Here is a 24943-nt window from a genome sequence, read left to right as displayed (position 1 = left end):
CCGAGCCGCGGGCGGGGCCGAGCGGAACCCACGCGCATGGCCCCGCCCCGCCCCGCCCCCTGAGCGCCGCGCGGCTCCGCCTGCGGGGGGGCGGCCGCCGCTGAGCCGGTGCCGGTCGCTGCGGGTAGCCGCCTTCGACGTAGGCGCTCCTATCCTGGGCCGAGGTTCAGCTTCGCCGGTACTCATCTCCGAAGGAAGGAACAGAAGAAAACCTGCCATACGGCCCCGTAGTTCAGGTACCGATTTCAACGCGGCGCAGGCCACAGTAAGCCGTAAGTCGAGGAGAAAAGGAGCAGCGCTCCCGGGCGGCGCGCATCAGCAGGACGGCTTGGCGGGAAGGGGCGGCAGCGGGCGGGCGCAGCGCCCCTTCCCCCTGAGGAAACGTACGCAGCACTGCCGCCGGTAGAGCCCGACAGGCTGAAGGAGGACTGGCGTCACATTTAATATCGTGCTCGCTGGAAACTTTTACAGTCCGACAGCCAGAGTAATAATCAGGTGCAACTTCAGACGACTTCTATAAAATAACTTTAATGACTTGGTTCATGCCACTTTAAAAACAGTCATTTTCAAGAAGAAAAATCAGTATGTTTCTGGTACTGACTTTGCTTTCCTATTCTTATTCCCATCTTTGCTAATAGTTTGGCATCCCCAGTACATCCAGACGTTTGCCTGGGTGGGTGTACTGAAAAGTAACCCCAAGTTCCTAACCTGCTTATACAGTCTGCAGTTACTGCAGACCTTCCCCACCCACCTCCATCTACTAAGAAAAAGTCTTTTTGTGAAAGCTTTCCAAAATGCCAAAGATGATATTAAGCCAAGTATTCCTCAGATCTGTATGTATGTGTATATATATATATATATATGGTCTGTCTGGCTTGAAATTCAATCTGCAGTCACCCAGATGGCAGATGAAAATCACTGGCATAAGACAGCTATTGTAGCCTAGAGAGCTGTATATGCTATCACTATTGGAATCAAACAGCTCTTCTTGGTCTTTCCTGAGCAAAATCTTCATGGCATCCAAATGAGATTTTTGCAGGTACGTATAAATGAGAAAAGTTTGTGTTCCTAATGATGCAAGCTATGTTTACTCACTTTTATCAAATGACGAAATACGTTTGGGTGTCATTTAACCACAGATGTTATCTTTATCAAATGGTTTGAGTTCTTCTGAATAACTGGGTTGGGTCTATTTTTTTTTTGACAAGGCTGCACACAGAGTCCTTTTAAAGGAAGATGTGACGTGAATTCTCAAAACACATCCCCATCTCAAAACAGACAATAAAATGGGCATCACAAAAATCCATGTTATACAATAAGACTGCATTTCAGTTTTTCCTATTACTTGGTATAACAAGATTCAGTAAAACATGGAAGCAAAGTACCAATGGCCATCTTCCCCCAAGTCCTTGAAGAATTTCTCTGCATATTCTACTGGTCTTCAGGTCTCTAAAGTTTCTTCATTTGCACCACAGGTGTCTACAACACAGATTAAACAACTTGTCACTGGGAAAGCACGGACTTTGGAGTTGGCTATCCACTTGTCTGTTTCAGTATTATACTCAAGAATGTGCCCTAATCGACCAACACCCTGAAAACCGGCCAGGACATAAACTATGGATCCCACAGCAGCACACTTCACTGTTACACCTTTCCATGGCATTGGAGACACCATCTTCCATTCATTCATCTTGATATCGTAATATTCTACATTATCAAGGCCACCTAAAAAGCAATGAAATAGAGAACTGCTTACTACAGTATACTGTCTAGGATGAACTTGAGTACAGAATGCTACTTAAAACTTAGTCATTTTCAGAGTTTACATTAAAATATGTAACAGACAGAATATTTCAGAGGAAAGGCCACAATTTTCTAAACTAGCAGTTACTCACTCTTTAAATACAGAAACAGAAGGCAAGACTGAAAATGAGATGCACTCCTACAAGTTTCACATTGTAAAGGTTCTAACGAGTTGCTCCACAAACACAACAGTGCCTGATTTCTCATGGATTTTGGGTAGTAACCTAAAGTTAGGAATCCACCTAAAAATTATCTCCAGTAAGGCCATTTAATTCTAGTTGGATTATCAGCATACCTTTACCTAAGTAGGTCGCTTACTGATGAAGGATCTCCATTAAACTTCAAATATGTTTATATCATAAAAACCTAAGTCACTTTTCAAGGGCCGACAGTTTCAAAAGTTATTAAGGAAAGTATGTTATGTGAAGTATGTAAGATTTTCTTCTTTAAGAAACAGGCTGGCAATCACACTTCACAATATCTACAAATATCTTATTATTCTTATTTAAAAATAAATGACTACGAGGCACAGGCAAGTTTTCCCTTCCAGTCCTGAATTATTAGATCTGAGAGATTAACTTCTATAATCACAGATGATATTTCATTCCAGACATAAATCTTTGCCATTATATTATATTAAGAACAATTAATCAGTGAAGTTGCAGAATGCAAACAGCAAAAGAATATTTTACTTATTAGTTCAGCAGCACACGGTCAGCAAATACACTAAAACCTTGCAAAGTGACAGCTCTGGCTGTAACTGTTTGATCAAGTGCACAGAAAAATCATACATACTGATATTTTTGAATAGGAGTCAATCATACTGGAATAGTCTTAGTAACTAATTAAAATACAAGCTATATTCTAGAACAGAATTAATGTGAATTTAGATATTCTAGTTACCATAAATAGTAATTATTAAACCCCATAGATGAGAACTTTCATTTTCAAAAGCGCTTCAGAAACCCTATGTAATTAAAATTGAAATTCAACTCTCCTGGGAAATCAACTATCATTCTAGTTTTACAGATAAAGAGACAGACCATGACAGTAAGTCACATTTCATTAACTAGGGCAGTCAAGAAAATTCTGTTTTTCACCTCTTGAAAATAGCAGACTAGCTTTGAATCTTCAGACTGTTTTGTTCAGTGGAATGACAAAGTCTCTTGAAATATACAATGAAAGACTTAAAGCAAATAAACCAACTAAAAGATTGCCTTTTGTTAAGATATTTGACTTGGCTATATTAGTACAGATGCATTTCTGAATTTTACAGTACTAGGAGACTGGAAAACATAATGAAGTATGGAGGTGAATGAAGGAATGCAACAACATCAGCAATAGAACATGTTTTATAGTACTGCTCAAAGTTTTTCCAGCTGAATAAAGTAGAATTAAATTTTGGTAAAGGCAACAAAAGGCCCCAACAAAAGTTTGAGTGTCCAGCTAGAGAATTAAAAGAACTGGAGTACCTAAGCCATTCTGTCCGCCCACAGCAAATATTTTGTCCTTTACAAACACCAGTCCATGATTCTTCCTGGCTTCAATCATTGGACACAGCTCAGTCCATCTGAAGAAGCAAACAAACAAACAAACAAACAAACAAAATCACAGGAGAATTCACTGTTTCATTTCTTAAAAAAAAATACATATTAAATAAATCCTGGAGATAGGAAAGAGAAATATGAAAGAAAGCTGCTGGATAAAATTGACTTTTTAAGTGAAACTACAAATAGCTGATAGATTACTGCTTAATTCAGGAAAATACCTTAATGACATACAATTCATAGAACCGCTGAATCATTAAGGTCAGAAAAGACCACTAGGATATCCAGTCCAACCCCAACCCATCCCTACTGACCATGTCTTCACCTACATGGTTCTCCAACACCTCCAGGGATGGTGACTCCACTACCCCCCCTGGGCATTACCCCCGGTGCATCACCACTCTTTCTGAGAAGAAAGTTTTCCAAAAAACCAACCTGAACCTCCCCTTGGCAACTTGAAGCCATTACCTTTCATCCCACCATGAGATAACTGGGAGAAGAGACCAACCCCCACCTCACCACAACCTCCCTTCAGGTAGTCAGAGAGAGCATAAGCTCTCCCTTGAGTCTCTTCTCCAGACTGAACAGTCCCCGTTCCCTCAGCCACTTAAGAACTGAGCTCCAGACCCCTTCACCAGCTCCACTGCCCTTCTGTGGACACGCTCGCAGGCCTCAATGTCTATCTTGTAGTGAGGGGCCCAATTCTTCCTATTCATTTACATTTCATGTACTTGCAGGGTGAGCAAAAGTGACCAAAAATACTCAGAGTTGACACAACACTTACGTTTCTGTGGCCGGATCATAAACTTCACAGGAATTTAGTACTCTTCCGGAAACATTGTTTCCCAGGCTCCCTCCACACACATAAATGAGACCATTCGCCTCTACCATTCCGTGACTGCAGCGTTGAGTCAGCATGCTGGGCTTTGTATGCCAGCTTTCTGTTCTCGTATCGTAGCATTCAAACAAATACAGTGCAGAATTTCCTTAAAGAAATAAGAAACCCACCAAAGTGGCATTAATTTTGATGGCTGTCCTCCAAGAGAAGAGACTCACAGCAATTATCAAATTGGTGCTTAGTTGGTTGAAAAGGGAAAGCTGCTTTCCCACCTCTAAAAACAGAGCTAACCAACTTGAAATATGGAACTACTCAAAAAGCACACACTTGAAATTCTTTTCTTGACTCTTTTGTTCCAAAACATGTGAGTTTATAAAACTGCTGTTTGTGTTTGAAAACAAATACAAATGGTACAGATTTGTTTGGGGAGGGGCAGGGGGTGCTGGGGGTAGAAGAAGTGAACAAAGTTGTATATTAAATACAGATCAGATTTCCATCGTTTCATGTTACTCAGTACTTAGAAACACAGGGAACATGGCACCTATTTTGTAAACCTAACAGATTCACCTGAGTCTTTCTCTAAGCAAAGTGACTCATGCTACTCCCAGAATATTTGGTGCTTTTCGGATTAGACAGCTAAATTATGTTGCAACATATTCCTGAATTATTAGCAGCCATAGAACAGCTAAGTTTCACCATTTTACTTTCTTCCTGGCTACTGGCAGATATTTTCTATTTTCTCAAAAGTTTGAGGTCTGTGTTTTCCCCTCTCATGGACCAATAAACTATTACTGAAATCAAAAGCAACTTTTCTAATGAAGATAAGTGGGAGCATCAAGACTTGCCCTTAAATAACCAGCCATACTTAAAGCAGAGTAGACTGGGCATGGCTTTCTCAGAGAAGAGCTGGGTGTGTTACTGCACTCACTGCCAGCTGGGGAACTGAGCTGACAAATCACACGGAACAGCACTACTTTTCCAGGCTCAGAAATACAGGAGTAGATTTCTGTGAACCACGTTTGCTTACTCCTGCCACAGTTCTCAACATCAATAAGAACTGTGGAGTGAGCCATATTTTTTCCTTGATATACACACACATCCTTATTGCTTGGAAGCTGTACAAATTCATATACAGAGGAAATACAGTAGAGTTGTCTTTAATGTCTTTTTAGAGAAGTGGAAAGCTGCTGTTTCAGTACACTGTGAGGATAATGTTAAATATTTGTCCTACACCTGATTATACTGAAAGAATTTGGTATGTTTGGCACTCAATTTCTGTTAACTACTGCAAATAAAACAGTACTCCCATCAACTCTAAATGAGGAAACCAACCCTGTTGACTAAGTGGATTGGCACAGTAGTTTTACAGACTCTTCGATCAATGCAATAAATATGCTATTTTTAGACTTATATACAACTAAACAAATTTAGGAGGAAGTTTTTCACACAGAGGGTGGTGACGCACTGGAACAGGTTGCCCAAGGAGGTTGTGGATGCCCCATCCCTGGAGGCATTCAAGGCCAGGCTGGATGTGGCTCTGGGCAGCCTGGTCTGGTGGTTGGCAACCCTGCACATAGCAGAGGGGTTGAAACTACATGGTCATTGTGGTCCTTTTCAACCCAGGCCATTCTATGATTCTATGGTTCCATGATTCTGTGAATTACAGCGCTTTTAAATTAATAGTTTCACAAAATTGTTTGCTCCAATTTAGAAAAGTAGGAGAATCAGTATAGATGGACTTTTCTAGAAGACAAGCAGTATTCACTGGATTCCAAAGAAAAAATACACTTGCAAAATAACCTGTTACTAATTTTTAGATTTTACTATTCTGTCTTTAAATATTTATGGAAAACACAGTGAAACGGTGCAGTAGAGCAAGTGTAAACCAGAAAAAACTCCAAAGTTAATAACATTGTAATGGAATTGTAACTAATTAAAATGTATTAGAAAATAAACTATCCAATGAAAGTCTGGATCACAATTCCTCATGATCTGGCATGTAGGGAAACTGGGAAGATTTAAAAGATTTTGTAGTTTTGTAGCATTCCAAGCCTTAACCTGTTGCAAATAATGGGAGAAGTGTTATGTCACATTTACCACACTAGGTGGCAGCTACAAACTATCTGCTCCCACATCAGACCTCTTAAAACATATTCGAAGTCAGATAACATGACCTAAATGTCACAGCTTTCTATTGAGCGACTTATCAATTTTAGGCACTGATTATGACCCTTTTTTTCTCTTCACATCCCTTTGCAGTGAGACAGAACTCAAGAGGATCTACTGAAAAATTTATCTCTAGGCATAGTGGTTTTTGTCGTTGTTTAGTTGTGGTTTTTTGGAGGGGATAGAACTTGCTTTTTTTTTTTTTCCTTTAACCTCTGTTTCTATGGATATAGCATAGCATACTTACATTTCTACTTCTGGTTTGCTCAAGTTGAGTATTTTAGACAAAAATTAACAAAAGCTGTACTGTAGCAATGTGTTTCATTACGGAATTTTTCCTGGGGCGGGGGGAACTCAATGGTCTTTCTTCAACTACAATGAGTAAATGACATCTAAATTCCCACTTACTGAAGCAAACCATCAGAATAATTAACAGAAGATAACTTCTGTCACTTGACAGAAACAGGTCAGTTTACAGGGACAGGTGTGATTTCACCAACAAAACCAGTCAATTACAAAGCTTTTTATCATCCCTTTTTTTTGTTGTTGAAAATAAAAGAAACCTCATCAGGCTCAGCATACACAATGAATACCACAATGCAGCTATTCTGGCCATATGTCATGAAATTTTAAACCACGCTGAGATCTGTGAATGTGTTAAGTAAACTAACAGCAGAGTGAGACTTTCAAACTGTATTTGCTTGTCCCTAGTCAACTCCTAACGTGAACAACACAATTTCAATCAGAAACAGAACACAACAGAAATAGGTTGTTGGATTTCAGGGAGAAGAAAATTCTAAATATGGGAAAATTAACTCATGAGGCTAACACGGCAACGTGCAGTTTCTTTTCAACAGTCATGCAAAAAAAAAAAAACAAAAACAACACAACAGAACAGAACATTTTCCAGGTATCTTTGTTTGTGCTTTTTGGGGGTTTGTTTTTAAAGATTTTTAGTGTCTTACCCACTTCTGAACCACCAGATGTATAAATTTTGCCCTCAGCAGCACAGGCTGCAAGGCTATCTCGAGGTGTTGGAGGTCCTAGCTTGGAATACCAGCTATCCTTCACCACATTGTAGCAGTCCATTCGCTTTATAGGGAAGAGCTGGGAACCACCCAAAATATAAACTACGTTGTCCCAGAAGACACAAGCTGCATCCCTGCGCTTTTCAAAGGGACATCGGATGTCTGTCCAGCTGTAATCCTGCATTACAAAGAACAGGTAATGTCTAATAGATTGTAACACTTACCTGCACAGCGAGTGTTTTTCAAACAGAGCTTTTCATAGAGATCTAGATACGGTCAGTTTTAAATTTCCTTTTCAAAACAAACATGAACACTGTTTATTGAAGAACACTCCTCAGGCGTACTCTTGAAAAATTCACTTAAACACAGACATAGTTAGCTGCAATGAACCACGACATAATCAATTTCTATTTCCTCATTCCCTCTGTACACCCAGTACAGCTTCCCTGAAAAACAGGTCTTTTTTTCCCCTCGACGGAATTGATGTCCTGCTGCTACCAAGTCAGAAACAATGCATGTAATCAATGAAGCAGAATTGCTTTTTCTTTTATAGAAATGGAAAAAAACATCTTACATATACTAAGAAATTCTTTCTCTCTAAGGAAAACAAATACAGAAAGTTAAACCAAACAAAGGCGATGGAAAAAGAAGATAATATCCCAATTGACAAGCAACTCAGTTGAAAAGCTCCAGTACATACTTTATTACCATGACAACTAGAAGCTTATTTACAGGATTTGCAAAACACAAGTGATCTATAGCTATCCACAGTTGATAGCATGAGAAATGGTGTAATGCTTTATCACAAATACTGGCAGTCATGTTGCCTAGAAACTGCTTTTGCATGGGTTGGCAAAACCAGCAAGTATCAAATATAGGCATTAATGCTACCCAAAGCCTTAAAAACACCAAACTCAGCAACTGATGGCAGACCAGGATAGCATACAGCACAAGGAACACTTCTTGAATAATTGCATCTCACATATTCCATGCCATCATAAGCATAGCTTTTATCTTACGCTGAACAGGAAACTTTGGGACCTTAACTGTTATCTGTCACCTCAAGATGGTCTAGCTAAACCAGCTGCATGACCTTCATTGTAATGAATCACACAAGACATTACAAGATTACATTTTCTTGGCAAGGACATACTTCAAACACCTTGGTCAATGAGGAAGAACAGCGACTTCTACATGGGGGTTCAAAGAAAGAGGCAGAGCATGTTATAGTCCAAAACATCTTACAATCTTTTCCTGTAGCATCCCCCTTAGCAAGAAGAGCTGGCAGGTGCATGTGGCCCTTTATGATGAGAAACGCGTCCTGGGGCATCCTAGAAAGGAAAGCCATACTACAGCATGGCAAAATAAATAGCTGCATAAATCTTAAGAAAAACGTCTCAGTGCTTTGTGCAAGATCATCATATTTTCTGGCTCAAATTTCCAGCATTTTTACCAAAAAAAAGACAACCCTGTTGTTTTCCCTTACTGTCGTAAGGGCTGCAATCTGACCCACTTCTGTGGCTTCAGTTCGTAACTACCCTTTCATCCACACCTTTATCAAACAAAGAACCACAGACTCTCCCATAACCTGAGCATACTCAGCAGAACCCGCCTTTTCCAGCACAAGGCACTTCAGGTCCTTCTCTTGGAACGCTCTTCAGTGTTGGTCTGCACCACACAGAATTCATTTCAACATGACTTATGCATTTAAGAACAGTTGCCTTCTGCCCCAGTCAAGATCCACACAACTCTGGGCAGTGGCAAGCCTCATTTTGGGAAGAGGGCCATTACGAGGAAAGAAAGAACAAGACATATGGTGACACTTTGCCTGCTGACCTTGGCTCTCCACAATTGCTCGTGTAAGGACACCAGAGGCAAAAGCTGCATTAAATAGTTTTTGAAAGGCTATTATTATTATTATTATTATTTTTTAAGGCAAAACCAAACGAAAACACAACTTTCATGAATTTAACTTGCAATGATCTGAACTGTTGTCAGCTGCAAGACCCCTTGACAACAACTCCTCATGTAGTTACAGGCAACTTGAAAGAGTAGCTCGGTCTGATATTAAAATGTTTTCCTCAATTTCAGTTGATACTCTGAAGAATAGCAGACACATCTACTATGGACAACCTTGCTATTAATAGCCTAGTATCGACAGCTCCTTATCTCCTCTTAAGAGGCATGCTGATTCTCTTATAGCAATGCCAGGCACCTGCTATATTTCCATTGATGGATTTTGTATTGTTAAAGAGTTAACACTACCAGCTACTTCTCAAAAAGTATATTCCTGCCTCAAAATCCCATGAAGTCATGTACAAATTTCAAGTAAGAATTCAAAAAATATATATTTTATTTCCAATCTGGGAAAAAAAACCCAACCTTTTCTGTTTGTAATGTTGAATTTTTCACAGAACAAGGAAACGCTTCCCAACACCATGAAAAGGTCATCTCAGGCTTTTTATATGGTTCTAAAACCAAACATGTCTACTCAAAATAGTGCCAGATTGCTCCATTGGAGTTTTATGCCCCAGACTGCATCTGTTCCATCACTTTGCTCTCTTGAAGTACATGCATCAACAGAAGTATCAGATACAGCACAACAAGGACAACAAATATAGACAAAGTAATACTGTTAAACATTGACAAATAACACAGTCTATTCAATCCATTCTTGTTTAAAAAACCCTTTTTGACAAAGAAGGAAATGAAGATCAACGTCAGAGATTGACTTTGTGTGCAAAGCAATCTTACTGAAAATAATTTTTGCACTAGTCAGCATGAGAATTACTGAAACTTATATCACTCAGTCAAGACAATATTTTCAGGAGAAATAGTCTAAGTGCATCTCGAACCACCTCTTCATCTGATATATTAGATTACTGAATTTAACTAAAATCAAAAATAAAGGATCAGGTCAATATTCAGTCAGCTCAGCAGACAAAAACACCTCAATTCTTTCCTAAGGTCCTAACCTTGCAGAAGTACATACATAACCTTGATTTTTGGCACTGTGACAGTCCCATTATCTTTTGACGAGACTAATTAAAGCGAGCCAAACTTGTGATGTAGAGCCTTACATTCCACACTTCTTATTTTACATGCACATGATATTAATCCAGCAGGGGTTCTGGATCCTTGGTTTGTGGCATTTAAGCTACCGTCATAGTTGAAGATCAAACTGAAATGCTCAAATATCCAGAAAAATATGTTTAAGTAACTTAAGAGCTGTAAATAAAATAAGTAAGAGTGACTGAAGACGACAAGACAGACTAGCTAAGAACACTCAAGAAGCATATAAGCACTAGAAATAGCATTCAATGAAGATAGTGCTTATTAGAATCACTTACTCCTTTCCTTCTCCTTCCCTGCCCATCCCCAGCTCCCTGCTTAATCCACATGTAAGGCCATAAAGTTCCATCAAGCGAAAATCCTGAAAAATTCCCTTCAAATTCAATCTTTTTTTAAATTTTTTTTTCTGGGCAAACAGTCCAAGGAAAAAAAAAAAAAGACCTTAATCCTATGCTTTATGCAGCCTTATGCAGGTATGACTTTGTCCACAAACCAGATCTCTGTAATATTATAGTCCTGATGACTGAATATCCCATAACTACATATAACTTTCAGCTGACTTTGCCTCTTGCTCCCACACAGCGTGCCTTGAGTTTATTATTTTTCCAAGTTTTCAAAAAAAAAAAAAAAAAAGGACAAACCCTATTATTTTTCAAACACAATTAAAACCTCAAAAAAAAAAACCAACAAAAAAACCCACAAGTCAACTGCAAGATTTTATATTAATACATAAAGAGTGATGAAGCCACTAAGCCACTACTCCAACCTCCTGAGTTCTGACCACCACTGACATTAAGTATTTATGGAATTTGATGTGCCAGTTAGGTTGGCAAAGAGACCAGTATTATCTATGCTGATAATACCCTTGCCAGCTAATAAGTAGGACAGAAGGCCTCAAAGCTAGTTTCCACCCTGCCTTAAAATAGCTTTGTTCCAACATAAGTTACTGTAGATCAAGAGGAAGAAACATCAAACTAATTTTCTTCTAGGAGAAAGGTCAGAGCACGTTGGGTGGATTACAACCTGTTAAAATGCCAAAACCAAATAACCATTTGAAGATGATGAATGTCCCGATCAAAGACTTCCCCAGCTTAGATGTTGGAAAGAATTTACTGCTTCACCACAGGAAAAAAAAATCTTCTCAGTTCCTCCCACCCTCAGCTGGGGCACTATTTATATTTCTTACTTAAATAAGGAGGAGGAAGATGGACAACACTTCGGAATTTGGAATTCTCAATTAAAATACAAATTAAATGTCTCTAACTTAGCAAATCTGGCAACTTTTTTCAAACTTGATCAGAGCTCAGAAAAGGTGGCTTTGATTCTATTTTACATACAGGAATGCAAATTTGTATCAGATGAGTTCAAAAAAACATCCCAAGGGCTCATTTGTCCTGAATTAGATCTGACAGGGCTCACGCTGACAATACAGTTCACACAGATAGCACACTAAACTACTTAGCTGTCTGAAATTGTAACGGGCGTTAAATGTGCTGAGTTGGAAAAAAACCAATTTCTGTACCAAAATATATGATGCATAGAATTTCAGAACTTATCAGAGCAACACTGATATTTGAATAGAAATTTCTGTATTATTTCAAATGTTGTCTGGTAAAACAGCATATGAACAATCCTTCTGCAAGTAGCTGATGTTTCTAGACCACTTAGTCTGCATAGCTGAAATAAACACAATTCCTGTGGCTTGATTTCTTTCAGAAAAACAAATTCCAGGCAAAGCTTGACTGATCTAAATTGGTCATCTCTAAGGTTTTTGTAGAAATTCACTTTTTCCCCCACTTCTGGGGCACTTGGCTCCCAATTCTCCTTCTTACATATTCTTAACTAATAGAATTGTGAACCATTGGATTTAGAAACATTTACATATTTAATAAAAGTACCAAAACCCCTTGTACTCTAAAACAGGTTCTACACTATCACAAAAGTCAATCTTTTAAGTTATACTAAGAAGAAATGTGCTCAGAGACTAACTCAAAGCAGTAAGTGCAAGCACATGCATATTGATTTATATATTCCAAATTGACTGCTTGGTATTTCTGTAACCTTTTATTTATTTCCAGCTATGGGATGCACATATCAATAAATTCTGGCTCAAAGGCATTTCAGAACCCTGTATCTAACACTAGCAACAGACAAGCACAATCATTCTATTCAAAATCAAGTATTACATCTAGGAGCACAGATTTAAAAGCACCTAATTAGCTACATCTTCCAACTGTACACTCAAGAGACAGAGAATAATTCATCCTTCCCATTCCATTCTGCAGACCATTATGCTTTAGTTACTACCACCAGCAAATGTAAAACACATGAGCTTACAAACAGTGAATCTTAATGCATTCTGAGGTAACGATTACCTTTGGATTAAAATATCTGCAGGACTGGGGCTGTGAGCCTCCAAACAAAGCAATGCGATAATCATGTTTCTTCCTTCTTGGTCGCGTACCTTCCACTAGCTCTTCTCTGTCTTCTGGGGAAAGGAGATGGTATCGCATCCCACCTGGAAGGAAGACAACTGTTGCAGACCCAGCCTAGCTCACAAAGAAGGGAACGTTTCAGAGCTAGGGAAGGGAAAAAAAAAGCAGGGACTCAAGTTTCTACAGTACAGCTTTGTTTTCATTCTTAACTGAAAGAATGTGCATGTGAGTGTGGCAGAATACATCCCCAGACTTACATCTCATTTCAAATTCCCTACTCTGTGTGAAAACAGGACATGGATATGGACTCGTGTCAGATTCCAATTTATCAATCAGCTCATTTAGCCAATAACACCATACAACCATGTCTGCCATACTGAAACTGGCAAAAGGAAGCATGACTTATGAAAAATAATACTGGCAAAACTGGGAGTCCAAAAGGAAAGCATCTCGAGCACCCTGCGTCTTAGGAAAAAATTCCCACTGTAGTTCATAACTTGACAATGCAAAATATGAGTTACAATTGCTTTAAGAAAATAAGCTTTCTTTTTTTCCTTTAAGAGACATTCCAAGAGATGCAAGAATATTACTGATCTCACAGGTCATTAAAACGAAAGCCCTTATTTTTTCAGCAGTGCACCTAATTCCACGTCATGAGGAAGTGCAACTGAGATGCTGACGGTCAGCAAATACTTACCAATGTACAGGTTAATTTGAATCTCACTCGTTGACTGATGGAAAAGAGCTGCATGCCATTTTTAGATCTACACTAAAAGGAAGCCGACTGACTAATTGCTACTGAAATTAAAAACAAATTCTTCCAGAACACTTATCAACATGTAAGCTTTATTTTCATACATGATAAAGTGGTAAAACTTCAAATTTGATACCTTAAAAGAAGAAAAAGGAGGCTTGTTTTCCCTTCTCATCTGTACATTAAGAACATAAGTGTCTACAGCCTCAAGTGTCACAGAGTGTGAAAGATGAAAACAATGCAACTCAGGTTTAACATTCTCATTTGCTTATGGAAGCTTTATAATATTCAAAACTTTAAACTACTTTTAATAATTCACCTCTGAACAACAACAGACACTGAGGTACCATCCTGTCCCAGAGGTGCATTTCCAGTTACACCAACTCAACGGCAGAAAATTAATTCCATTACATATCATGAAGTTGTAATATCATTTGCTAGCAATTCTCACTTCTTTTCTCTTATAAGAATGGATGTTGTGTTCATGACAATCTGCTAGTGCAACTTCAACTAAATGCAACATTCTAGAAGGAACAGAGGTGTTTGTAATGTGAAAGTGTCATCAGAGCATTTTAAGTAATTTATAAAAATTTACATTCCACATCATTTTTAAAATACATAGAGCATCAAAGTTCAACTAGAGGTCAACTTACTGATCACCATCTTAAGGCATTCTGGGTTATCCTGAATAAGTGGTTCAGCCTGAACTGTTTTACTTAGGAAGTTCTTTGATATAAGAGGAAATCGGACTTTAGCAAGAATGTCAACCATGTATGGCTGCCGATTTGGTTCATCATACTTCAGCCACCTGACTGCTGCATCATAAACCTTAAACAGAAGAAAATGAAAGAGAAAGGTAATGTACATCACCACAGACTCAGGCAAAAACAAAATATCAGTGCTCCAATCAGGCTCTTCTACCCATTGGAGGTTGACTAATAATAAAATTGCAGTATGTGGGGATTTCAGTAAAACTGTCTACGCCACCACGTCCCAGAAAAAGGCAAGACAACGCTCAGGCGCATATTAAAACAAATGGACAGAAAATAAAACCTCTCTATGTTTTTTAAACCAATAATTTCTACTGCTGATTAACATTTTTCCAAGTAGGAAGCGTGAATCTGTAATTCATATCTATGCATGTAACCCCTGCACTACGTACAACACAACTATGCTTCGCGTTCAGTGTCACAACACTGCTCATGCCTCATCATAAACACTGGAATAGCTTGTAGTTCACACAGTGTCCTAAGCTGACAAACTGTTTGTATTATTACACCATTCTTAGGAAGTTCCAAATTGTGTCTTAGCAGACCATTAAAACAAACAAAAAACATTTTCTAAAACTACAAACTGCCTTAAGTGTACTATTCCGAAACTTTCTTTTGTATCTTCTCTTCACAGGAAAAGATAATGGGTTTTCTTGGCAGGGCAAGGCAGACAGGACAGGGAAGGTAACCAAGAGACCTGTTTTATTTATGATTGTCCTCTGAGTTGGGAAGAAATGGAAAGGAAGTCCAACATTACCAACGTACTAACACACTTCAGTGCTGCTTGCAGACATAGCAAACACTTATCTACTCCACTGCCATTCCAGAATCAGCACTAATTTTGTTATGGGTAACAACACAGTCAGTACCTACTTATTGAAGCTGAAACTGACCACAGAGATCAGCGAATGACTGACATTAGTTCTGCCATTAAAAGTATCTCCATATTATGAGTTATCCAGAAGGACTGCTAAACCTTCTCAGCTGAAATGACCACAGAGCAAGGGAAAATGAATAAAGAAACTTAAGGCTTGAGTTCCATCAGCTAAGGAAATTCAAAAGAATGTTGGGATACAGTGTTCTTTTCTCAGTTACCAACAGAAACACTATTAGCATACAGGAAAAAGAGGCCAACTAGTAATGAAAGCTACCCTTCCTGCTTCTGCTAAGTGGAAGTATGCTTTATATGTACAATATACAAAAATGAAAGTACACCAACTTTTTACTGGTATTCCCGAGAAATAAGATTAGTTTGGTATGCTGCCCATTTGCAAGAGGAATTTTAATCATGCCATGCTCCTACCTGAAATTTCTATCACCAAAATTCTAGCCAAGTTGAAGTATGCCATGTTACTTTATCAACAGAAGTTCAAGAATATAAATTCTGAAGTGTAAATTCCACTGCAAGATAACAAAGTATGAAACACTCCTAACACTTTCCTTGGGAAAGTTACCTGAGGCCCAAACTCTTCCTAGTCCTAGTAAGAATTTTGAACTTGTCACCTGATATTATTCCCTCATCACATCAATTACTTTTCAGGCAACAGATATATTGAAGAAAATGCATTAATTCTGTGAATACTTAACCTCAGACTCAGTAAAACACCCATTTCTATTTAAATGCACATACACATTGATTACAAGATCCTTCTGATGCACTTAAAAGAGTGTAAATTCATTGACAATCAAATTATCCAACTCAAGAACCAGAACCAGCTAGAAAGGCAAAATTTCAGTATAGATGTGACTGAGAACCTTCAGGAGGTATCCAGCAGCTACAACCATCTTGCAATTAGCTCTGAGCTGCAGTACAGACACACCTATACTCCATTTCCCTGCAGCAGGAAGAATAAGCTGGCAAACACATTCAGGGCTGTGGTATACTGAATCAAGTGTTCAAAATGGGACAGCTGTGACTAATCTCCACCACAGTTCACAGCTTATAAATGAAACTTCAGGCACTTTCCATTCACCTAAGCTTTTTTGTACCTATTCCATAAATAAGGGCCTTCCATCAGTCTGTCACTGTCAATGCTTCTGGTTTTGAGTGTTAGGTCCACTTTGTTCCTAAGTTCTTCAATTTTTTAAGTTTATTTACGTATACGCGTCTCCATCAGCAGCAGCTCCCTTCTGAAAGAGGCTGACACACAGCAAGCACATACTCAGGTAGAGACATCAAATGCAGTTTGCTCCCCACTTTGAGGTAGTTCACTTCCACTAATAGTGCCTAAACCCCAGGCTGGGAGCAACTGTTGTAGTACATTAAACTTAATTCAACTCACATTACATGGAATTGGAAGCCCTATATCTCAAGAAAAGAAACTGTTCTGCTTACATTATTTATGACTTTTTCTTTCCAGTTTGCTGATATTACATATATTGTATCCACACTTGAAGTGTGGATATTTATTTTACATTTGGTTTTGACCAAGCAGGGATACACTTGCTAGCTGGTTGAGGGAAGGGATTGTCCTGTTTTGCTCTGCACTGGTGTGGCCTCAGCTCAAGCACTGTGCAGGAATACCTGACGTGAGACACTTGAAACTCTCTCTCAATTAAAAAAAAAGATTGTGAAGTTCAATCTTCTTAGCTAATAGAAGAGCTCTTTTTTACAATGAAACAGATCTCACCTGGTCTTCTGCCCTCACAGTCAGTGTGTCTTGGTTCAAGAGGTGTGTCACACGCTTAACATCAAGCTGAAGAAATTCATCTGTCTTGTAAACTTCAGTGAAATGCTGATGGATAAAATCATCTGCGGTGGCTTTCAGTTCTGGACAGTCTAAGCATTCTGCTAACACGCTTATACCTGTGAAAGAAAAATTAAGAAAACACCTTTCCAAACTGAACTGCAATTACCTTTAATATATTCGACTAGAATGGTAACACCATAATTTCAGTGATACTTAGAATGCCAGTTTAGTACTTATTGATATGCTTAAAGAAAAAGATACTATCATAATTCATCTGCAACTCAAGATAAACTACGATAAGCACAAACTCGCGATCCCTAGCTCTACAGGGCAAATTGGGGAGTCAGGCCTGTAGCACTTGCTGTACTATTTCTCCAGCACTATTTCCTCACTATGGAAAATACAACAGTATATCAACTAGGTCTGAGCCACGTAACACCGAAGTCTAACCAGAACAGCTCAATGTTTCCAGGTTTCATGACCTGCCCTGACCTGCTCATGCAGCAAACATCACCAACCAAGCACAACTAAGAGCCACAGTGAGCTGGACTCTTCAGTGTAGGTAGCAAAGACTGCTGCAGGCCAACACACACACAAAAAAAGTCAAGCTAACACTGCAGCAAAAGCAGAAGGTTGGCATAAAGCTATAAGCTGCCGCTGAGAAGTACTGTTTCCAACCTTCCCTCTATTTACTAGGTGAGCACAGGGCTGTTCAGCAGAAACATTTTGCCCATCACGTTACGGTCTTCCCCCTCCTCCTCCTCTGGAGGATGGCAACAGGTGGAGTAGAAGCAACCCCACAGCCAAATTCAATCCAGAGGATGCAATTAAAGTGAGCTGCCCTACAAAGCAAAATGCTAACTACCGTGATAAAATTCAAGAGTATGACCTAGCTGGCCTTCCAGGGAGAAACAACAGAATTTCAAGAGATTCAAAATAAATCATGGTTTATTTCAAGTATTCATTTTTATGAACTGTGAGCCTGCCTGTAAGTCTACATAGAACTCACAAGGTATATCTTCAGGAAAATTTGATTTAATTTCTCCTTTTTGATTTGAATTAACAAAGTATGCAAGTCTTAAAGAATATAATTAATTTTCTAGTTAACAAAGACTGCAGAAGACTGAACATGCCTCAAAGCAAGCGTAAGTGGCATTTTCCTTAGAAAGTAACATCCTCCTTCCAGCAGTTGCTTCAGAGACACTGCTATAGCGCAGCGAAGCATCAGTTGAATCTTTGTAATTCACATCTTCTGCAAAACATTTGTTGATATTTAAACATTTGTAACATACTTAATTGAGATGTCACTAGGAGAATTAGGTAACTAACATCAGTAAGTAATTCTAAATATTTTCTTACACCAAAGACCAAATATTAAGTACTTCAAAACATTAAATATTAGTAAGCACCAAGTTCTGCTTGCTGTTTGTATTTTTGTAACACTGAGTTTACGTTAAGGCTACAGGGCATATGAGATATCAAAATGGTGCAGATGACTGTCATTCTCAAAAAGAGAAAGCAGCAGCTAAAAACAAAAGCAACCTAAACACATTTTATTTGTAATTTTTAGAAGATATTCTAGCTTTGTATGAACTACGACTGTCAAATTTTGTCTCCAAGAACAGTAACAAGAACTGAAAGCTTCACCTTGTTAAACAGCCAAGGATCTGAAACAAACAAGAGGCTCCGGGCTGCTGTTAAACTGGGATGAGACCTTGCAAAGTCAGTGGACCATGACACTGGCCAAGACAACTGCCAGATTATTTTGTTTGTAGCAAAGGGAAACAGTTCACATTCAGAGCAAAATTATTTTTTGCGTGCATTTGGATTTAGCCAAGAGTTACTGTCTTTTATACCATCTATCTTTCAAGAACAGAAAAGTTAAAAAAAAAAAGTGATTAGCCTGTATTTCTCTTACCAAGACAATTTGAAGCATCAACTTGCTCTTTCAAAAAGTCCACACACATTTTTTTCACAGGTTCAATTTGATATTGGTTTGCTGCATCTAGTAAAGACTGGACGTTATTGCTGTTAACAGAAATTCTGCAAAACAGAAGGTGCAACATTAGCATCACTAAAACTACCTTCTTAGTTGTAGCCAAAACACCAACCCATAAGTGGCAAAATTATTCTCCTGCTGTATCCCCAAGCTTCTTTAGCTCACAAACAGCTGAGACACAACTTCCCTTCACAGTCTTTTCAAATTGCTTTAATTTGTTGTATATTACTGAGGAAGGACAGAGAGCAAACAGTGCAGGATTCTAAAGAATTAGCCTTTAACACAGGCCATCTGGAGTACCATGCTATTGCTCTGACTTGTGTGGTTAGCCATTTTTACAAGAACAGAAAAGGAAAAGTGCCTTCTCCTGACAGCCTCCCACTCCTAAACACACATCAGTGAAATCTGTCTAAACTCATCATCAAAACTGCTATAGTTTATTTGCCTAGAATGCACAAGCAGAACAACCATTCTGGCTGCAAGGCACCTACAGGGCTAGGGTGCCAGCATTGGCCGCATCTCACCACAGATGAAGCATACAGAACTCCTCTCAGAAAATGGAGAAAAAGCTTTCATCCCATCACTACAAAGACGAGGGGTCTGCCATCCATCATAAGAGCTCGTTGCAAAGCACTGTTCAGAATCCCAGTCTTTTGAACAAGCTCTGTTTAAACATTATAGCGCCTGCAGTGCTATTTAAAAACAAACACGTGGGAGCCTGAGATAGAAGGGAAATGCAGTTTGTGAAGCAGCTTTCCACTCCAACTGTCCAGGGGTGAAGGTGTAAGTCCCCGAAATAGCTATTTGAGATAGCTACTAGGGTCATAAGGAGCAGCCCACACTGATAACAAGGCTCTGCATTTCAGAACAATGGGGAATATAATTCAACTCCAACACTGAAGCATTCTGAATTACTTTCCGAAGACAATTAGCACTCCCTTTAGCCCATAGGACTTCCTACTGATGAAATGCATAGGAAAAAGGAAGGAGGATATAAGTCTAGTCACAACAGACTTAAAACAAGAAAAGAATTGTAATAATATAAGAACTGATGAATCATAAGAGCATTGTTTTAAGATTTCATCACTTAGAGTTGGCAGGCTTTCTAGCAGAAACGTCAGTTTTAAATAACAAAACTACCTTGCAGTATAAGCAAACTCCACAAGCTGTTCAATAATGTCAGGTTCTGCATCTTTCAGCTCCACCTCAAAGGACTTTGATTCAAGCATATTTGCTGCAAAAAGGTTAAAAGACGAACTACATCAATAAGCCACTCCAGTTAGTCTCCATTTTAAAAACTAGAAAATAAAGTCATTGTAGAAACTGGGAACCTGCTAAAAACTGCACACAGTTGACTGCTGCTTTTCCCTTACAAACGCAAGTCAAGAAAGAAGGGAGATGGTGTGATAACCAAAATAACTGGTGTGTGCACATGTTTGCATTATGTCAATTTTGCTGAGAAGTGCATTAAATAGGAATGGTCAAAAATGCCGTCGGACTGCAACACAGATTGCCAAGCCAGCATGACCAAAGATAGGAAGTATGCTCTGCACCACCAAAGGCTATTTCCATATTCAAGCTGATAACAGCAGAGCCAGCTCAGAGCTCCCACGCTGTCACAGCACTGCAAATCTACCCACAGATGGATACAAGCCAATCACCAGAAGGCGCAGACATTTTACTTCTTCTGGAATTTAACATGTGATTTACAGCACAGTAATTTTACTTCTGCATGCCTTACCTATGACTTGTAAGATAGATGCTATGCAGTTGAATGTGTAAAGGCAGAAAAAGTGCAATAACGCTTATATTTTTTGAAACAAAAATAAGAGGAATGGTGAACAGAGATGAATGGAAGATGGATAAGAACTGAGGAAATCTTCACTTACACCTATCCCTGAAATTAATCGCTTCATAAAAAAGAACCTGGGGCTGACAAGCTGTTTATCAAGACGTGTCCATGAAAGCAGAAAATTAAGCAATTTTGAAAATACTTACTAGTAAACATCAGGTTAAAAAAGTGGCTTGCTGAGGCGAGCACAACACGATGAGCTGGGATCCTCCTCTCCTGAACCATAAGAATGACATCACATAGCGTTCTCTAAATCAGAAGAAAACCAAATGGAAAAACAGAAGATCAGCATTCCTGAAACACTTCCAACAATATTTCGCTACAAACTGCTTATGAAAATGCACTGCTCTCCTTTACCTGCATAAACCAAAACAATATCATGCAATAAAAAGATTGTCTGAAAGTCAACAAAGCTCAACAACCCGAAGAACTGAGGAAGCTCTATTTTCCCATGACCTTGCACCTTAAGGCTGGTCACTGATAACATGAGCTGTGATTAAAGCTTTTACTGTGGCATTTACAACAACCTCCTATGCTAAAGGCTCCGCAGCATTGTGCAGGGGCTACGCTGACATTCCATCCTTCTCATCCTTATCTACTCAACTGGCAATCTATTTTCTAAGCTTCTTACAGGATACTCATCAGAAAACACTGAAAATCTTTTAAAGCTGGAATTCTTAGCACATCTGGCTCCAAACAGGTGTCGTACATTAGCAGTACAAGACATCACAGAGTTCTGTGGCTCAGCTTTGCTACAACACACAACTGCTGCTTCAACTACATGCTGCATTTCTAAGGCATGTTTGATACCTCAGCTCAGTATTTGAAGCATCTCAGATACCCTAAAGCCTCTCTGCATGTGGGAAAAAATACCTGTCAACCAAATCAGATCATCATTCTCCTTTCTTTCCCTGAGACATTTCTGGATATAACTGCTCTGTTTCAACCACGGTACTGAAACATTCAGAAAGAACTTTCCAAAAGGACCTATTTGCATCACTCAGTAACTCTGATGATGCAACCCATGACTGGTGCTTCACTGACCAAAGCACACACCCAAGCGTCACCCCGCATTTCCAAGCTTCATTAACTTGATGACACCTTGCAACTCCATCCCAGCTTCATTCTCAGCTACTTCCCTGTTGGCACATCTCCACTCAGCTATGAAGTGGCAACAGAGGATGTATGCATATGCTGTCAAAAAGCTCATTACATCCACAGAGATACAGCCATTTCATTTTCGAGGTCAGCAAGAAGTCCTCCGTGCACTGAACGTACTCCCAGTATCTCACCAGAACTGAGTACCAACATGCCCACAGCCTACTCCAAAATCCTACACATGGCAGCTGACTCCAGATCACAGTTCACACACACACACACACACACACACACACACACACACACACACACACAAGCAGCCTCTTCAAAATTAGCTGTGCCCCATTTTCCTACATCGTTAACCAAATGCAAACGAACAGGTAACGCTCTGCACGCAGGCTGCTGTTTCCATCACAGGAAAGTTTTAACTCATAGTACACTGAGGTTTTATAACCACAGCACAGTTCTCAACTTACCAAATATGACAGCAGCTTCCTGCAGCACAAGGAGCAAGCTAATCTAGAACACGTTCCTATGGCTGCTGCTCCTCCTACACATAGCTAACAGAAGCAGGAATGTCTCAAACTACACAAAAGTTTCTAGAGTAGTCAACTGATGGGGCTGAGTGGGCATAAAAGCCACCATCTGAAGTCTGACTAAAAGTAAAATAAAAGGTACCAGGCAAAATCTGGAATTGCATCCCCAACGCCCCAGTTGGGGGGGTGTAGTTAATTGGAAGACAACCAGAAGTGGCGCAACACTTTGGTTTGATCCTCTCACACTGGGGGCTGGATCTCCTCTGCCTGCTTGGTGTCTCAAAAGATGATTATTTGACATTTTTGTGTGGCTGAGGGATTTTGCTCAAGGTTGAAGCTCTACTTTAAGTTGCAGATGTCCTGCTTATTTAGGGTAATTAAACTTCCCAAGATGAGCTGTTTCTCTTCAGAGACCCAAGATGGCCATAAGAAACAAGAAAAGACACTTTTGAGATGAGACATGAGTTCAAAATAGTAATCAATCAGAAGAGACTAAGTATTATGCTCAAACACAGATAAAACGTGGAGTGGGACAGCTCTCCAAAAATCACCAAAGACCACCAAAGAACCCCACGCAATCGCAGAAGATTCAAATGTTATGTAAGCTTACATAACCCTATGAATATGTCATAGGTAGGCGTGACTTATGTATTAGGTAGGTGTACAGTGAAAACATTTTGGACTATAAATAGAAGTCAGCGTGAAAACTTGGTGTACTTGATTTTTGGGCATTTCACACCTTGCAGCCCATGTAGAATAACTGTCTCTTCTATAAACACTTGTCTTTTCAAACATGTTTCAAGAGATTTAATTGACAACATGCTTCCAAAGTGTAACAGCAACTAGCATTCCTTTGTCAACAAGGACAGAGGTAGGAGCTCAACAGTTTTGAGCTGAGCTGTGAGCTCAGCTACACCCCACCAGAACAGAAACAAATTCTGCATCAATCAACAGATCATAGAATAGCTTAGGTTGGAAAGGGACCTTAAGCATCATCTAGTTACCTCCCCCTGCAGTGGGCAGGGCTGCCACACAGTAGGTCAGGCTGCCCAGGACCCCATCCATCCCAGCCTTGAACGCCCCCAGGGATGGCGCATCCACAGCTTCTCTGGGCAGTCTGTGCCAGGGCCTCACTACTCTCTGTGTAAAGAGCTTCTGCCTAACATCTAACCTACATTTCCTCTCTTTTAGCTTAAAATCATGTTCCCTTGTCCCATCACTATTAACATGCATAAAAAGTTGGTCCTCCTGCTTACAAACTCCCTTTAAGTACTGAAAGGTCACAGTGAGATCTCCCCAGAGCCTTCTCCAAACAGAAGAAGCACAGCTCTCCTCAACCTTTCTTCAAAGGAGAGATGCTCCAACCCTGCGATCACCTTCATGGCCCTTCTCTAGACCCACTCCAACAGCTCCACATCCCTGTACTCAGGTCCCCCTGGATGCAGCACTCCAGATAGGGCCTCACGAGGGCAGAGCACAGGGGACAATCACCTCCCTCTCCCTGCTGTCACCTCTCTTGAGATGCAGCCCGGGATACAGCTGGCCTTCTGGGCTGTGTGTACACTGCCGGCTGGGGGGGGCAGCTTTTTCATCCATCAGGATCCCCCGGCCCTTCTCAGCAGAGCTGCCCTCGCAGCTTTCAGTCTCTGCATAACTCTTAGCACTTCATTACCTGAAATCTCCACAAAGTTTTCACGGAGACCGACTCAGTTCTTCATACACCGCTGAGCTGCACGAAGCGCTACAAGTACACGAGCGTACACGAGTGACGGCACGTCAGACGGGGACGAAGGGAGGACCAAAGCAGAACCAACGCTGCCGCTGCCTGCTGGTTTCTGAAGGCAGGACGGCGCCCCGTCCAAGGCTCGCACCGGGAGAAGCGCGGCCGAACCCCGCGAGCCGCGGCTCGCGACGGCGCCACGCACGGAGCCCCCCGCCCCAGCTCCGAGCGCCCCGGGCCGTACCTGCTTGCGCATGCTGTTCATGACGCCCATAAAGCCAGCCAGCAGCTTGGCCTCCTCGCGGGCTGCGAGCTTCTTCTCCGTCTTCTTCTTGCTGCTCTTCTCCGAGCCGGGGGCGGCCATGGCCCCTCACCGCCGGCACCGCGGGCCCGCCGCCTCCCCCCACGGGGGGCATGCGACGACGGACGACGAGCGGCCGCCTCGGGCTCTCGCCACGCCGGGAGCGAGCGAGCGGCCGGGCAGACAGACAGACGGACGGGCAGACAGACAACTGAACTGACAAAGCCACAAACCAGCCGCACCGAAGCTCTCCGCGGCGGAAGCGGACCTGGGCTGGTGGGCGGGATGGGGCGGTGCTGCGCATGTGCGGGCGCCATGGCCCCGCCCGCTGCCC

At 40.5% G+C, this 24943-nt stretch overlaps 1 protein-coding gene and 1 long non-coding RNA gene across 3 annotated transcripts; one reads left to right on the top strand and one right to left on the bottom strand.

Annotated features, from left to right (window-relative positions):
* The first annotated feature begins 84 nt into the window (after positions 1-84).
* On the top strand, positions 85-3018 carry LOC124418317. Its single transcript, XR_006938578.1, has 2 exons — positions 85-1039; positions 1209-3018. It is a non-coding gene; the product is annotated as an uncharacterized LOC124418317 (long non-coding RNA).
* KLHL7 (kelch like family member 7) lies at positions 513-24884 on the bottom strand. Of its 2 annotated transcripts, none has more exons than NM_001012857.2 (11): positions 24553-24884; positions 21101-21203; positions 20243-20336; positions 19022-19146; positions 17044-17219; positions 14297-14471; positions 12830-12972; positions 7320-7560; positions 4135-4336; positions 3276-3373; positions 513-1725 (listed from the first exon to the last, which is right to left on the bottom strand). In NM_001012857.2, the coding sequence occupies exons 1-11, from the start codon at positions 24670-24672 to the stop codon at positions 1442-1444; spliced, it is 1761 nt and encodes a 586-aa protein (NP_001012875.2). In that variant the 5' UTR covers positions 24673-24884; the 3' UTR covers positions 513-1441. The 2 variants fall into 2 exon arrangements, with proteins under 2 accessions (NP_001012875.2, XP_015136927.1); XM_015281441.4 differs by having other exon boundaries at positions 20243-20359; positions 24553-24723.
* Positions 24885-24943: the final 59 nt, after the last annotated feature.

Source organism: Gallus gallus, chromosome 2, assembly GCF_016699485.2.
Source record: "Gallus gallus isolate bGalGal1 chromosome 2, bGalGal1.mat.broiler.GRCg7b, whole genome shotgun sequence".
Taxonomy (NCBI): Eukaryota; Metazoa; Chordata; class Aves; order Galliformes; family Phasianidae; genus Gallus; species Gallus gallus.
This window is presented reverse-complemented; position numbering and strand designations above follow the sequence as displayed.

Excerpts from the sequence above, each read along its gene's own strand:
- KLHL7 (NM_001012857.2), bottom strand. The coding sequence starts at position 24,672 with ATGGCCGCCCCCGGCTCGGAGAAGAGCAGCAAGAAGAAGACGGAGAAG. Across the intron at positions 20,337-21,100 it reads TTTTAACCTGATGTTTACTA|CAAATATGCTTGAATCAAAG; the intron begins GTAAGTATTTTC and ends ACCTTTTTGCAG. Across the intron at positions 12,973-14,296 it reads ATGCCTTAAGATGGTGATCA|GTGGGATGCGATACCATCTC; the intron begins GTAAGTTGACCT and ends TCTTCCTTCCAG.